This window comes from Ceratotherium simum, chromosome 12 (genome assembly GCF_057802395.1).
Source record: "Ceratotherium simum simum isolate JZ-2026a chromosome 12, ASM5780239v1, whole genome shotgun sequence".
Lineage (NCBI taxonomy): Eukaryota > Metazoa > Chordata > Mammalia > Perissodactyla > Rhinocerotidae > Ceratotherium > Ceratotherium simum.
In genome coordinates, this window is record NC_141911.1 from 2,326,226 (window position 1) to 2,343,017 (window position 16,792).

At 38.3% G+C, this 16,792-nt stretch overlaps 1 protein-coding gene across 2 annotated transcripts in view; it reads left to right on the forward strand.

The window, feature by feature from the left end:
• The window catches only part of XPO7 (exportin 7), a 40,070-nt gene that overhangs the window by 3,371 nt on the left and 19,907 nt on the right, over window positions 1-16,792 (forward strand). Inside the window, exons 3-13 of one of the 2 annotated variants that reach the window (XM_014796673.2) lie at window positions 631-724; window positions 1,281-1,447; window positions 2,461-2,553; window positions 4,940-5,044; window positions 6,927-7,092; window positions 7,700-7,773; window positions 9,440-9,559; window positions 10,877-11,023; window positions 11,620-11,792; window positions 13,977-14,170; window positions 14,868-14,973. In XM_014796673.2, the coding sequence (XP_014652159.1) occupies window positions 631-724; window positions 1,281-1,447; window positions 2,461-2,553; window positions 4,940-5,044; window positions 6,927-7,092; window positions 7,700-7,773; window positions 9,440-9,559; window positions 10,877-11,023; window positions 11,620-11,792; window positions 13,977-14,170; window positions 14,868-14,973 (1,439 nt within the window). The remainder of the gene's footprint in view (window positions 1-630; window positions 725-1,280; window positions 1,448-2,460; window positions 2,554-4,939; window positions 5,045-6,926; window positions 7,093-7,699; window positions 7,774-9,439; window positions 9,560-10,876; window positions 11,024-11,619; window positions 11,793-13,976; window positions 14,171-14,867; window positions 14,974-16,792) is intronic. The other variant, XM_004442320.3, reaches the window with a different exon arrangement.

The following is a 16,792-nucleotide window of genomic DNA, read 5'->3' on the forward strand; positions in this document are numbered from 1 at the left end:
CGAACCCGGGCCGCCAGTAACAGAGCGCACACACTTAACCACTAAGCCATGGGGCCGGCCCTGAATTTACTTTAAAACTAGCATGTATATTCCCCAAAGCTGTAGCTGACTGATAGCTGTGCTGACGGAAAGATATAATTTGGAATTAACTATACAGTGTAATGTGGTGGTTCCCTCTAATACTTCCTGTTTTATTTTTTCTAATACTATTCTGTAGGAATTCTGAGGTGAAGCTTTTTGAAACATTGCTATAACAAGGCTATTGAAGGGAGAAGATTTCTTGGTTTAAATCACAGAAGAGATTTGTCTTCTGAAGATCTTGATATCTTTCTGAAAAGATCCCCTCTAGCGTCCCCCCTCCAAAGTGAGGCAGATGTCTGTATTGGATTCTGTTTGTTCAGGCCATTTACTTTATCCTGCCCCTGTTTGTGATTGAAATCAGCGAAACGAGCACATATGCTGTGTGGATTCATTTTTCCTTAGAATGATAGATCCTCTAAAATCTGGAGGATCAAATATAGCAATACTGGTTACTTTTTCTTGAATCTGAGCACAGATCTCCAAATAAAAAATCTTATGACTAACTCAATAAAATTGAATTCTAAGTCCTTTCCTCCTCTCTTTTCACAGTCATCTTACTCCCAGTTACTGGCAGCTACATGCCTTACAAAGCTTGTATCACGCACAAACAACCCTCTACCATTGGAACAACGAATAGATATTCGTAAGTAGAGAATTGTCTGTTGTCTCTTAAAGAGATTAGTTTGTTTAGTAATTTGCTAGTAATAGTTAAATTTATGTTGCTTGTTTGATAATGTTCTGAAATTGCTAAGCATACAGAATATCTAGAATCCAGGTTTTTTTCCGGAATTTTGGCCTTATGAAAGTGAAGAAGGCCCCATATAATTACTTCTAGATCAAGCTTAAGTCATTCCTTTTGTTGTCAGGAGGTTTCTTTCATTCAGTCTTCACTGCCACTAACAACTAAGAAAAACATTGTTAAGGATTACTAATTCTGTGCAGACCATGTTATTTAACTATCTAGGAGTAGATTCAAGGCTGCCATACTTCAGCTTCTTCATTGTGACAAGTAGAAAATTCTGAGTTGGAAAGCCTACTAATCTTGAATTCAAAGTTCTTTTTCTCAGTAGCTTGTGGAGTTAAGGGAGTTTAGAGTTAAATAGTCTAAATTTACCATTTCTTGGACATTTGTCAAGTTTAAAGATGTAGACCCTTCCCTAGCAGAGCTTTTTGTTATGTGGATTATTTTTGCTTTATAGGGAACTATGTGCTCAACTACCTTGCCACTCGGCCAAAGTTGGCTACTTTCGTAACACAAGCACTTATTCAGTTATATGCCAGAATCACAAAACTGGGCTGGTTTGACTGTCAGAAGGATGACTATGTCTTCAGAAATGCAATCACAGATGTCACAAGGTTTTTACAGGTATGATGTGTATATTTGATATAATAGGAATGGGAGAAGCAACATATATACTTAGTTATATACTGATCTACTTTTTGAAAATTACACAAAATGGAATTATTTGGTACAATCTCTTCCGTCTTTTTTATCCTTAGTATGTCTTGGCTTTACGTGTTTACATGCCAGCACACGAAACCCTACTTCATTCTTTCTAATGCCTACATACTGTTCCAATCTAAAATACCACAATGTCACTAATCTCTTATAGGTGGGCATTTCGTTTGTTCCTGTACTTTGAATGGTAAATAAATAATTCACTGAACATCCTAGTGTATATATCCTGTCATGCTTTGAATAAGTGTGTTTGTAGGGTGAATTCCTGATTTGGGATTATTCGGTCAAAGGGATAGGTGTATTTTTGGCTTTCAAGGATACTTCCAAATTACCCTCAAAAGAAGTTAGTTCCTCCAACAATGAAAAGAGTGCCTATGTCCCTGTACCTCCATCCTGGGAGCTCACCTTTTTTATTTTTCCAATTTAATAGGTAAAAAGAATTGGTATCTCAGCATATGAATTATGAATGAGATGAACTAATTTTCATATGTTAAATTTACTGCTTATTTTTGTTTTTCTGTGAACTTTCTATTTATGTATTATGTACTTTTTTTTATTGGATTCTTTGCCTTTATCTTGTTGTATATAGTCTCTTTATAAATTTTGTTACACAGTCATCATTTATCTTAAGTGTGATTTGCCAGTTTCTCTTTTTATAATGTGTATGGTATAATGCTTATGGGGATTTTTAAAATACAACAGGTTTCCGTTGTGATGAAGTCAGATTTAGCAGTCTTCCTTTATGGCAGTTAGGTTTTATGTCCTGCATAACAACAGTTTTAAACTATAATTCCTTACTACCTTGTCTAGGCAGTTTTAATAGCGACACAGGACTGTGTCATTTTAAAAGTATGACTTCATTCCAAATGCTGAAGTCAAGCTGCACACGCCAACTCTTTCTGCCTTACATTTTTTACCAGGATAGTGTTGAATACTGCATCATTGGCGTCACAATTTTATCTCAGCTAACCAATGAAATTAATCAAGTAAGTGCTACAGCCTTCCTCATTGAAGTAAGTGCCATATTTTTTCTTAGTATTGGTGTTTTCTGCTCTGTGTGGGATGATCTTTTTTGGCAGTTGTGTGCTTTTGCGGTAAGTGATTAATGCCCTTTTGAAACAAAATAGTTCCATTGGGTTTTCCTCTGTAAGAGCAATCTACCTCACTCTTATTGTCCTGGTCCTCTTCTGTTTCCAGAATATTTTATCCTCCCATCTCAGCTTTCCTCACTGTTAATGTTCATTGTTAGAGATGAGGGCAGTGGTCCTAAGTCAAAACTTTAATGAAAGTAATTGCTTTGCTAATGAAAGAGAATGAGTCCAAAAAAGGGATCACAAAAATGGAACCAGCATAATTTGTGTGCCCCTTCTGCTGTATACTTTATTATGTGTTTATAATCACTCGAAAATCAATCCCCATGTGCTATTATTAAAGATTTTGCTGATAATCTTTTCAGAATGCACGGAACATTCTGCTAAATACCAAATAATTGTTTAAATAGTCATTGATGTCACAGGTCACTACAGAGGAAACACCAATGGCTTTCTTTTGCTCTGGCTGTTATTTTTTCATTTACTTTTGTATCCACCTAAAATTTTATAATTATTGAACAGGCCAGTATTAATATTAGTTATAACATCTCACCCTTCAGTCGTCAGCTGTTAATTACGTTGGCATCACTGTTGCTGTTGCTCATATTTATGCAGACATTTTTATTAACCCTGAGAAGTTTTAATTGCTGAATTGGTACTATTTTAAATGCACTAGCTTATAGTCTGTTAACATCTGGATCCACATTGTGTTCTCTGTCACATGCGATCCCCACTATGGTCAGTGATTACCAAAATAATAATAGCGTATACTTTTGACTGATTACTATGTGACAGGCACTGTCCTAAGCACTTTACTTATATTAACTAATTTTATTCTCACAATAGTCCTGTGAGATAGGTACTGTCGTTATCAAATTTTCTAGATAAGGAAACTGAGGCACATAAAGGTTAGATAATTTGCCTAAGGTGTCACTTAGCAAGCAACAATATTTGAATTCAAACCCATGTAGTCTTATTCAGAGCCTGTGCTCTTAACAACTAACTTATTATTTAACCACCACTGCCTTTCTTAACCACCAGTGCCTTCAAAGTAGGAGAGCATGTATTAACTGAGTACAGAGGTTGTGGGGTTTATGTTTTCCCCTTTGAAGCTTGGTCCCATAATATACATCAATGTTGGTATAAAAAAAAACTTTTCAAAATTTTGCTTGTCATTCTTAAGAAAACAATAGAAATGTGTGTAACATACTTAACATATAATTATTCTCTGTATTATGATAAGCATAACAGATTATATATGAGATATATAATCTAGCAATACCTTATTATCCAAGATATTTATGGTAACAGTGACACTGAAACTAGAATTGGGGAATATTTTGAACTTCTATATAACTTAATTTCCTGTGGTTTTTTTGGTTGTCAGATTTAAATCAGAAAGTATATTTCTGTTACTGTTTCTATTTGAACTTAGAAATAAAATCAAGGAGGATCAATAACTTGGTTGTCTGTCAGAAATCTTGCTGCATTATTGTTTAATGCACCAAAAGCAAAGTGAGCTCCCTTTTAGGTGAATTGGTCAGTGTATAAGAAGAGATTTAAGCTTTCAGTAAGTGGTTGGACTAAAAAGACCCTTGCCACCTTGAAATTCCTTTATTCCACTTACTGAATGCCTACTATGTGTCAGGAATAGAGAGCATACTAAAGAAGTAAAAGACTTAGTCATTAACCACAAAAAACCTTTAAAATTTGGCTGAAAAGACAAGAACAGAGGAGTAAGTGAGAGACGGGTACGGCCATTTAATTGAGGTGCTCACTTCTGTGGTATAGACTACATGTTGAAATGGGTTAGAGAAGGAAAAGAGTATTACAGGTTATTGTCATTTATCTTAAGTTTATGGCTGTTGGTTCATGACTGTTTTGGAAATTCTGCAGTAACTTCAGCCCTGACTGTATTGTCTGTCAAGACCCAAGCCTTGCTGATGTTTTTGAGACTAAGCCACAATACAGCATGATAATAATTATTAGCAGTATCTGCCAACAGTTTGTTAAATTTTACCTCCCTAAGTGCAGAAGACATTAAAACTTTGAAGTGGATATAATCATTCCTCCTTCCATCTTCCTTCTGTAAGCGATAGATGTGATATCCCGGCCAGGTATTAGGAGCTTATTGTCTCTTTGCATCCTTTCACTAAATATGATTTAACAGTAATTTAAATGTTAAAAATCTATTTTGTGTTTATGTTGCTTTTATTGGAAATCCTTCTCATTTATTTGAAGTCTCCATGAAAGTTGTTTGTCTTTGCAATTAATTCTAAAACTTGCATTGATTTATTTTTCTGCACAGGCAGACACCACGCATCCTTTAACCAAGCACAGAAAAATAGCCTCTTCTTTCCGAGATTCATCGTTATTTGATATCTTCACGCTTTCCTGCAATTTACTAAAACAGGTGAGACTGTAGGTTGAGTCTTGCTTCCCAGTTCCTTTTGAAAGGATGAAAATGAGTGGACACTTGTTAGATATCAGCTCTTAACTGAACCCATGGGAGTTTTTATGCGTCTCTTTAATCATCATCGTCTCTTACATGACACCTGTCTCCAAGATGTTGAAGAAACTTTCCAGACTGACCACTGACATTAGAAAAAGGATTGTGATTTCCCTGTTTCAGATCTCCTCCCCTAGGTGAAGAGCAATAAGCGAACCACTTATCCCATGCTCCTGTTTTAAAGGAATCTAGTTTACCACAAAGTTGAGATATCGTTTGCTTGTTTTATACCCACATAAAATCTTCCTATATGGAGTAAAAGCATGTTAGCTTTATGGTGTTTGGATTCTTGGAGTTCTCTGAAAGCAGGTTCAGACTACATTGTTAGCATACTAAAACTAGGCTGGCTCCCTTGTCCCCTGCCGAGTCAGAAGCAGCAAATAAACAAATAACATCTGTAAGGAAAAGTAGAATTTTTAACATCCATTTAGATTTCATAACCTGAAGGGGTAGATAGTATCACATAAGGAAATTACCTGTTTTAAAATAGGAAGCACCAACTTCCTATTTTGAAACACCAATTTCAATTCATTTATGGAGTTGAACTAAGAAAGTAGTGTTAACCTACAAGTTCTATACATTTATAACAATGTGTGGATGCTTTGTCCGTAGAGAAAGCTAAATGGGATTAGCCTCTGGCTTTTTGTTCATTTGGGGGTTTTTTTGTTTTGTTTTGTTTTTTTCCTGTGTGGAAGATCAGCCCTGAGCTAACATCTGCCAATCCTCCTCTTTTTGCTGAGGAAGACTGGGCCTGGGCTAACATCCGTGCCCATCTTCCTCCACTTTGTATGGGACGCTGCCACAGCATGGCTTGACAAGCAGTGCGTCGGTGCGCACCCGGGATCTGAACCGGCAAACCCCAGGCCACCGTAGCAGAGCACACGCACTTAACCGCTTGCGCCACTGGGCCGGTCCCATTTGGGGGATTTTGAGTTGTTTGTTCTTGTTCTCATTTTCCAGTATGTCCCAATTTTAATTTTAGAAGCAAGTTTGGATTCTTTCTGTTGTCCGGGTTAATGATGTCCATCTTTTTCCTCAGTTACCTAGTTTTACCTCAGAATTCCCAAACAGTCCTCAGGTTGGGCAAGCTGCCTGGCAAAAGCTGTTGTACCCCTGGAGGGGAAAAGCTTTTGAGAAAACTGAAGATAGAATCCTCCTCACTGATACTATTGAAAACAGTTAGCCAGCCAGTCACTGAGGTCACAGCTGGTATGACCTTTGTGTCTGATAGTCACAGTAGCTACAGACCAGCATGGAGCTATAGGCAGGTACACTGCGACAAATAAATAAAATTCAATGGTGGTTTTGTTTTAGTTTTGGTTTGAAAGATTTTTGTTGATGCTGGTGATGGTAATGTTAAAAAGAGGAAGGAAAGTAGGGCAGGGTGTAAACTTACTAAAACTCCCTCCGAGAGTTTAATCCTAGCCCTGTCTAGAAGTAACTAGGATCTCACATGCAAATGAAGTCACCACACGTTCCATATTGCTTCAGAATTCCCTGTGGCCACTATGTCTGCATGTAAAGAGTAAATGTCAAAAGGGGGGTTTCTTTAAGTAACAGCTTCATGTTTTTCTAGTAAATGGGTTTTGATGGTCAATAAGGAGGTAGGATCTTTATAGTGCATTAAGGTGGTAGAAGTGCAGCATCTTTGGTGGGGGAATAGCACTGTACTGTGCTGAAATACACCCCTCCTTTTCCGGTTAACAGCCCCTTGTCCATGAGTCTGGTAGAAAGCTTGGAAGAGAGGAGTGATTGTTTGGGACTCATTATGTGGTGATTTTTACAGGCTTCAGGAAAGAATCTCAACTTGAATGATGAAAGTCAGCATGGTTTGCTCATGCAACTGCTCAAACTCACTCATAACTGCCTAAACTTTGATTTCATCGGCACTTCTACTGATGAGTCCTCAGATGACCTGTGCACAGTACAGATTCCCACCAGCTGGAGATCAGGTAACAGAATCGCACCACCTGAAACAGGCTGCTGCCTGGCTCTAGATAGTGTCTATAGGATGATCTAAAGAACCCCTGGCAATCCCTTGCTTGCTGTAAGAGAAAATTCAGAATTTTGGCATCTATCTTTATAAAGTGAGCGGGAGGTTGTCAGAGGAATCTTAGAGATCCCCCAACCTGGGAGAACTCTTTCAGTTACTGTTTACTAACCATGTGAGTTTGACCTCCTTGCATTAATCACGTAGAGACTTCTGTCATCTTGTTCATTTGAGGTAATGTCTAGCTTTAAAAACAAAATCAAACAAAAGAATGTGTGCTTATGTTTGTTTTTGTGTTTCTAAGGACAAAAATTCTTACTGTGAACAGAGTCCTTATTCTCTTAAGTTCTCTGAGAATCAGAAGAATCTGTTTTTTAGAGGAGCTGAAAACTAGTGCTTTAAAAAAAAGGAAAACAGAAAGCACCTATTAGCTTACCACTTTCGAAGGCAATAAACCTTCTGTAAGATAAGAAAGCAGAAAGATATGCTCCCTAATATATAGTGCCAGGAGTGTGCCAGTAGCAATGTGCAGACATACCCAATAAAGTACTCTTTTGTCTTTCTTTCAGCATTCTTAGATTCTTCAACTCTGCAGCTGTTTTTTGACCTGTATCATTCCATCCCTCCTTCATTTTCACCTCTGGTGAGTCAGGACCACAGTTTCTAAAGCAAACCTATTTCTCGAAAGTAACAATAGTGAATGAGCCTTAGGTTCATTTTGTTGTACAAGATCATAGAAGTAAAGCATAGAAATCCTAGGGTTAGTTATCTAGCCTTTTGGGATTAAGCTTGTAGCTTAAAGGTTCTCGCGATAAAATCTTAACTTAATTTTTTAAAAATTATTCCGGTCTAATGACAAATTGCTGCAGCTGTCAAGCTCTTTTGGTCTCATCTTGTATGTGACTTTATGCTATACCTCAAATTGCCACAGGCTAGAGTGTGGGGACTCACCTTATATTGTCTAGTTAAAGATTGTCCTGACTGAGAAAATTTGTGAAAATCTCTCAGGCTTATGTTACATAAGTGATAAATGGAAGCTGTATTGGGAAGGCAAATTTGCATACTTATCCCAAATAATATTTGAAAGCTTTTGGGAGTGGTGCATTTCTCCTTTAAAGCAATAATTAACCTCCTCAAATCTCAAAATTCATTCAGGTCCTAGAAGATGTTGGTTTATTTAGTGTTTCAGATTGTTGGTGTAAAATACTGTTGTACAAAACATACAAAGAAAACACAGTAAAGTAATGGGTGTTTTGCATAGTGTTTCTGCAGTAGACTACTTTCCTGGTCGTTGTAATACTTCCAAATTAATGTAGACCTTTGCTTTAGCAGAAACATGAATTCAGTGTTGTTTTTATCAGTCAGTTTACTGCAGGAAAAGGTAGTGCACTCAAGGGGAGTAACTAATGAAAGGACTGTTTGTAAAGGTGTGGGCAAAATTAAGGGAGTCCAACAAGGGTGGTCACATACACCCTATGGGGCTGGCAGTAGTGGAGGGCCTCAAGGTGGTGAGGGAAGGAAACCCTGGAGAGAGCTGAAGCTGTGGCTTAGCGGAGAGCTGTAGTACAGAGGTAGAGAAATTCTGCTAGCCATGGCCCAGCCGGGGTGGAGAGGGGGCGCCTCTTTCCTCCTGCCCTTGATCCCCTGCTGGTACTTGCCAGTGGTTGAAGCCAACTAGAAGCAAGAGGGCAAGGGAGCTTGGCTGTTGTTAGTCAATAGAAGTCAGCCTCCCAGGGAACAAAGCAGGGTGGAGAAGGAAAGAAAATAGATCTGGAGGGGCAAACAGAGAATATAAACATCTGGTACAGTGTGGAAAGGGTAAAATGTTTTCAGTGTAAAAGCTGATTTTTCAGGGCACAGATCTGACTTGGTTATTTCATTATAGCACTACATAGCAAAGCCTGATTAGCCAAAAGGCCTTAATAAAACAGAAAAAAACTAAATCTGAAGCTTTATTTAAACTATAAAATTGCTTAGTATTTTCAAGCCTTAAATACGTATCTTCACAAGAATCAAAGAAGCCGTGGGGTGGTCAAAGAATAGTACCTACATGAAATTTCCAAACTGTGAATTTAACTAGTTATGATCAACCTGGATCTACTGCTCTTTTTTTTTCCTTTTAATGAAGCTGTTTCAGATACCAAGCTATACCCTCTTTGATCTTTCTGTATCATTATAATGGTAGTAGGGGTTGAAAGAACAGAATTAGCGGCACATGTAAAGAAGAATATTATAGGAAGGGAAAGGGTCATGAAAATACCTGTACCATCTTTTTAATCAGTTGTGTTTGGGTTGCACCCTGCTTTTAGGTATTGTCCTGCTTAGTACAGATCGCCTCCGTCAGAAGATCCCTGTTTAACAATGCAGAGAGGGCCAAGTTTCTCTCTCACCTTGTCGATGGTGTTAAACGAATACTGGAAAATCCACAGGTAAGATTTGAGAATTTATTTTTATTTGCCTATATGTATATATATATGATTTTGTGTGTAGTGAGATTAGTATATACTTATCTGTTATGAATCAGAAGGAAATCCATCTAGAGGCCACACTTAGCAGAAATCCCAGAAGACAGTTCAGCCTGTCATGCTTCAAAAGATTTAAGTGAATGTATATCTGTAGGAAAATTCTTGAGAGTGTTTGCCTAAAAGCGGAGTTTGTATCCTCTAGTTTCAGGAATGTAGGAGTTGTGAGAAAGGATCACTTGGATGCAGGAAAATAAGAATAGAGCTAGTCATTTTCCCCCAAGAAATTAAGAATCTAAACCTTGTTTTTTGTTTTTGTTTCCGTTTTTTTGAATGTATATTATTTACCTAAGCGTATAGGGCTGCTTTTAGATGAGAAGGGATATATTTCTCATTCAAAAATTCATTACATAACTCGACTGCCCTTTTTGTCTTTTTCAGTCCCAGAGATTTAGTCAACACCTACGTTTTGTAAAGTGTCGCTTCTCTACACTGGGAAATATCATAAAATCAGTTCATTTTTAAATATACTCAGTTCTGTCCCCCTTTTTTGAAGTTCATTTATCCGTTCAACAAATTTTATGGAACACCTACCGTGTGGCAAGGATATGGTGGTGAACAAAACAGTCTGCCCTCCTTTGCTAAGAGGAAGACATATATATATATATATATATATATATATATAAGGAAGCAATTAAATCTGCTGCTATAATATGCAAACAAATCAAAAGTGTTGATATAAGTATATAATAAAATATATAAACATACTAGTATAGGAATAAATAAGTTCATTATAGCAGTAATGATATAATATAAATATGTGAAACATTTGTGTAACTTTGCCACTGTAGTTTAGTTGTGCTTAATGATAAATCTGACAGATGTGACAAAGAAAATTTTATTATCTTTCCTTCGATTGGTGGGAAGCAAACAGACCAGTCACATCTTAGACCGTGCCCCTTTTCTGCCATTAATCAGCTTTACAACTTAAGGCAAGTAGTGTGATCCTTCTGGACTTCTGTTTCAGGCTCTTTGAGTTCAGGCTAATAATCCCATCTCACAGGATGATTGTAATGGATAGATGAGATAATAGATGTGACCATCTCTTTTAAAAGTGAATTTTTGAAAAATTATCTTTAAACATTATACACGTGTCATCCTGAATGATAACAGCTCAGAAGTTAAAGTAGATTTCCCCACCTCCCCTCATGCCAGCCCAAATGTCATTCTGGAAGTATAGTGAATCACATTGTACATTTTCTTTTCCTCCTATGCTGTCACCAGAGTTTATCAGACCCAAACAATTACCATGAGTTTTGTAGACTACTGGCCCGACTGAAGAGTAACTATCAACTGGGAGAATTAGTAAAGGTGGAAAACTACCCTGAGGTCATCCGATTGATAGCTAACTTCACAGTGACCAGCCTACAGGTTTGTCTTTCATTGCTTGTCTCTTTCTTCCTACACATTGGAACCTCTTCTTTTGCTCATTGCTTTTAACCTTATAAGAATATTCTTTTTTTCTCTTAGCAAAGAAGAATATACGTGTAGGGTAACCCTGCAGAGTAGTTACTATTGCAGCCTCCTCGTTTGTATTAGAAAAGTGCGAGGAGTATGCTTAGAGGAACATGTGGGAATTGCAAGGATAATATTTGTGCTCAGGTCTTACCCCTGTAATTTCTGGTTCACTAGGTCCAGGGTGAAGCCTTGGTGTCTCTATTTCCAGTGAGTTCTCCAGGTGATTCTCATGCATGCTAATGTTTGAGAACCACTTACACAATGCTTTCCTTGTGGAAAGGTTTACACACCGAGCATAGAACTGCTCTTCTCATTAGATGCTCAGTCTCTGAAATACTAATAAACATATTAGACTAGTTGCCAAACACAGAACAAAGCTCATAAAAGTTTATCATCTTTTTTTAAAAGAAAAAAAAAAACCTCTTTTTTTGTGTGTCAAGTGGCATGGGACTTAATGTATTGTGTTCAAAAATAAGAAATATGCATTCTGCTCTTTTGGTTTTCCTTAGCACTGGGAATTTGCCCCAAATAGTGTGCATTATCTCTTGAGCCTATGGCAGCGGCTGGCAGCCTCTGTGCCATATGTGAAAGCCACGGAGCCCCACATGCTGGAAACTTATACTCCTGAGGTCACCAAAGCTTACATCACATCCCGTTTGGAATCTGTGCACATCATACTGAGGTAAGAAAACTGGGAAAACTCCCCCATCAGTAGCCAGGTATCAGACTTGCCAGAGATCAGACCCAATTGGCACAAGCATGCTTGATAGGAGTCTTATGGGAGCTAATACTGTTAATGGGCATTTTTTCATATCAGCTGAATAGCATATGAGAGCATAAAGTCTGAAAGAATAGTCTTTCTCTGTAGCATCCTATTCGTGTCTCCCTTTATTGCCGTCTGTAGCAATATCTTTGAATACAAAGTATATCAGTATGTTTGTCCTTGCCACTGATTTTCTTTAAACATGAGGGAAACATTTGTAGGCTATAGATGATAAGAATTATAATGTGTAAGTTATAGGTGCTTAATGTGAACTCCTAAAGAAATAAATGAATAAATAAGATTACACAATCTGGAGCTTACTAGAAGATGTAAGAATTCTAGGCAGCTTAATCACTGATTGCATTACATGAACTCATGGTTTCTGTCTACCTTGACTATTAACTGGAGCAGAAACCTATAGCTAAAGAAATGTCAGACCCTTTCAAAAATGACCTATATAAAATGCAGCTACTTTTTGTTTGGGGACCTTTCCTGTTTGGTAGGAGTTTTTTGTTTTAAACAGCAAACATTTATTTTCTCACAGTTCTGGCTGGAAGTCCGAGATCAAGGTGCTGACAGGGTTGGTTTCTGGTGAAGCCTCTGTCCTTGGCTTGCAGATGGCCACCTCCTTGCTGTGTCTTCACAAGGCCTTTTCTTTATGTGCACATGCAGAGAGAGATAGAAAGACACCAGTCCTATTGGATTAGGACCCCACCCTTATGACCTCATTTAACCCTTTTTTTTAATTGAGGTATCATTGACATGTAACAGTAGTTTCATGTGTACAACATAATGATTCAATATTTGTATATATTGCAACGTGATCACAATGTCTAGTTAACATCTGTCACAATACGTAGTTACAAAAATTTATTTTCTTGTGATGGGAGCTTTTAAGATCTACTCATATTTTTTCATTGGCTATTTCTGAGGGGAATTTACTTGGACTCTGAAGGTCTGGGGTATTTTTTAAGTCAGATTCTTAATTTGCTGAGAGTCAAGTGCATTTAATTGTCATAAGAGTTATAGTCTCAACTGTTTCTGACTTGAATCATTTCAAAATTTGAGTATTTGTGAAGCCTGCTGGAAAGTATTGTTCTATTAGCTGCATAGTTTCTGTTCATGAGGATTCAGCTGGTTTCAATGAGGCCATGTTGGGGAGTGGTTACATGTGTGGGCTCTGGGCCGAGATAGACTGTTAATACCTGTGTACTCTTGAGCAAGGTTATTATGAGGATTAAATTACTATGTCCTGGCCCAGTCTGTGGGCCATGGTAAATACACAATTATGAACTGCTAGTTGTGTTGGTGCTGCTGCTGCTGCTGGATTGTCATACTATGATCTAACAATAGACAGAGAGCTTGTAATATGACAAGATTTTTAAATCTAGGAACCAGTAGGTAAGGCAAGACCTAGTGTAGACCCACAGTGCCTCAACTGCAATTCTGAAATCCAAGATGTGAAAACTAAATTTTCTCATAAGTTGGGCACCAAAACTCACTGGGTGGCAAAACTTGACATGTGCTGATGTGAGACCATTTATAGTCCTCTTTTAAAATTCTACTTAGTGTGACTACTGATAATATTTATACATTTTGCTACAGAAATATTGTATTTCACATGCTACAGAGCCCGTTGAGCGTTTATATTACATGGTAGAGTATCATATTGCCTCCCTAAAATCTGAAGATTTCTGAATTCCAAAACGTATCTGGTCACAGTGGCCTCACACAAGGGACAGGATACTTGTAGTCCCAAAGTTTACTATAGTGGAGAACAGGTGAGAGGCTACGAGCCAAGAGCTCCTAGGGGTGAGAAGCATGGGACTGAGAGGATCAAAGCAGACAAATGTTAAGGGACTGGGAATTCAGACTGAAAAGTTGGACACCAGAAAGCAGAATATACCTACGAGAAACTGATGCTAGGGTGAAGAGATCTGCCTTCCAACTTTTTTTATCTTCCTTCCTTGGTAAAAAGTAGTGTTGGGATGGGGGCATCTGTGATTGGAAATAGTAGCCAAATGAAGAAGAAAGAGCTGCTGCAATGGGGAAATCAGTAGGCATGTTTTAAGAGAGCTGCCTTCCTTCTTCCCTTGGGAGTAGAGATGGACTGGAAGATCCTCTGGAGGATACAGGTCTGGTCCAGCAGCAGTTGGACCAGCTGTCTACAATCGGGCGCTGTGAATACGAGAAGACGTGTGCGCTCCTCGTGCAATTATTTGACCAGTCTGCCCAGTCCTATCAGGAGCTGCTGCAGAGTGCCAGTGCAAGCCCCATGGATATTGCAGTGCAGGAGGGTGAGTGGACAGTGGGCGGGGCCTGTAAGGAGGTGCTGTCAGTGCCCTTTTACTCATTGCCACCTCTTTCCTGTCTTCCCCCCAAAAGGATTCTTCCATCATCCATTACCTCCCTATACACAAAAGAGTATTTGTGAATAAATGCCACAGGGGACTAGAGAAGAGTGAAATCATATCTGCAGTGGGTGTGTATAATTTTAAGAAAGTACTGCACTTTGAAAGTAATGACAAGGTTCTTGTCTAATTCGAGAACCTTGGTGAATTTCCAAATTCAAGGGGATGAATTTCCCCCTTGGCATCACCCTACCAGAGCAGAGTAGTAGCTACATTCTGTAAGAAAAGTAGGACGTGGGCCTGCCCCATGGCTTAGTGGTTAAGTGCGTGCGCTCCGCTGCTGGCGGCCCGGGGTTCGGATCCCGGGCGCGCACCGACACACCGCTTCTCTGGCCATGCTGAGGCCGCGTCCCACATACAGCAACTAGAAGGATGTGCAACTATGACGTACAACTATCTACTGGGGTTTTGGGGGGGGGAAGATAAATAAATAAAATTAAAAAAGAAAAGTAGGACTTTATGGCTTCTCTATAGTGTTCCTAAGATTCGGGAAGCTCATAGTAAGAAATGAACCTCAGAGTGAGGAATTTCCTCATAAAATTATTATTGGAGGTGACACTAACAGGTCTTCTTCCTGTTGCAGGAAGGCTGACATGGCTGGTTTACATCATTGGTGCAGTGATTGGTGGCCGTGTCTCTTTTGCCAGCACTGATGAGCAGGATGCTATGGATGGCGAGCTTGTCTGTCGGTAAGTGCTCCCACAGAGGCTTCCTATTCTGCTGCTGTGACTCCCCCACCCTCTTTTGGGTCCTGAGACCATGGAAACTTGACATGCTTCTGTTAATGCTTTCCTCCCCATTTATAGAATATAATCTCGTGAAGCTGATTGCCCATGAAAATGAAGGACTGTTACAGGTCCAATTTCAAACCTTTTATAAGTACAGCAAGAACTCTGCCTACAACCTTTACTAAAAAAACATTACAGTGATTCAACAAGGAAATGATGGATACAGAATTAGGAAAACCAGAGTAGGGAGTAGCTTTCAGTTCTGTTTAAGGACACTATCTCAGAGTTAATGAAATGTGAACTGCTTTACCATACCAGAGTAAGTCTATTAGGAAACTACGATTTTTCACATATCCCCAAAAATGGAATTACAGACTTTCTGCAGCCTTTCATACACTTTTCCTCCTACAGGATTTCAAGTTATTTTGTATCTGTTTGCGTCTCATCTTAGTAAAAACCTGTAAATGAGCATTTAATGATTTCTAAAAATTTTTACTTAACATAGAAATAAAAAGGTGAGATTTTTTAATACCCTATAGCAGAGGTTCTCAAACCTTTTCATCAGGACTATTTACCCTCTTTAAAAAGTATTGAGGACCTCAAAGAGCTTCTGTTTTTGTGAGATATATCTTTTGGTATTTATCATATTAGAAAGTAAAACCAAGAAATTTTTAAAATATTTATTCATTTTTAAATCACAAGCCCATTACATGTCAACATAAATAATATATTTTTTAAAGAACTATTTTTAAAAAAATGAATGAGAGAAGTGGCTTTGTTTTAATGTCTGACATAGTAGAAGTCAGCTGGATTTTTATATCTGCTTCTGCATTCAATTTTTTATGATATCACACATCTTGTAGTCTCTGGAAAACCCCACTGCACCCTCCTGTGAGAATGTGAATGAAAGGGCAAATAATATTTTAGTATTTTTATGAAAATGATTTTTTGACCTTGCAGAGAACTGCTACCCTAAAGAGTTCTAAACTTGCAGATGTTCTTCTTAGAGATAAACACATTTTAAAATGATGCCTTAGAATTTATTGGTCCCCAGACGTTTCAATCTATAATTCTTATTCTTGTTCAGAAAATCCCCATTTCTCTCTTTCTACCCCAGTTTGGCTTGTCTGATGCCCATCTGCCCTTAGGTGCCTTAATCCTGACAGAAGTCTCCATAGCATGTCGCACTGGCATTTTTTGAAGAGTTGAGCAAAGATTTAATGAGGAAGAAATCTAGTGTCTTTCCGACTCTGCGGCCTGGTGTGATACTGTTTGTGTGTCATAATATAAATTGAGTTTAGACAGTGTCTCGTATACTGGTTCTCCACTTATGTGTTGCAACACAATAACTGAGTCTAATTCACTCATGATATGTCACAAATAGTTTGATACCTAGTGTCATACTATCAGAATGTCAAATGACTCACTTGTAATAACATCATTCTTATTCACTAAACATTCAGTCACTCGCATTCCAATACGTTTTCTTTTGGAGGGGTGAGTGCAAGGAAAAGGGATAAAGTCAGAGGTAGTGTATCTGCTCTTGGTCCCTGGAAGTGTGACATGCCTGTGAATGTTGTTCTTCAGGTGTCTCCATTCCTTTCATGGCTATGTGAGAGAAAAGATTGAGAACCACTGGTTTAGTCCAGTCTCCCTCATTGTATAGATGAGGAACTGGGACTCAGAAAATTGCTTTACTCAAGGTCTCACAAAAGTTTCAAGGAAGACTATTACCCTAGTACCAGTGTTTTTCCCTCTATTTTTAAGCCAATTATGAGTT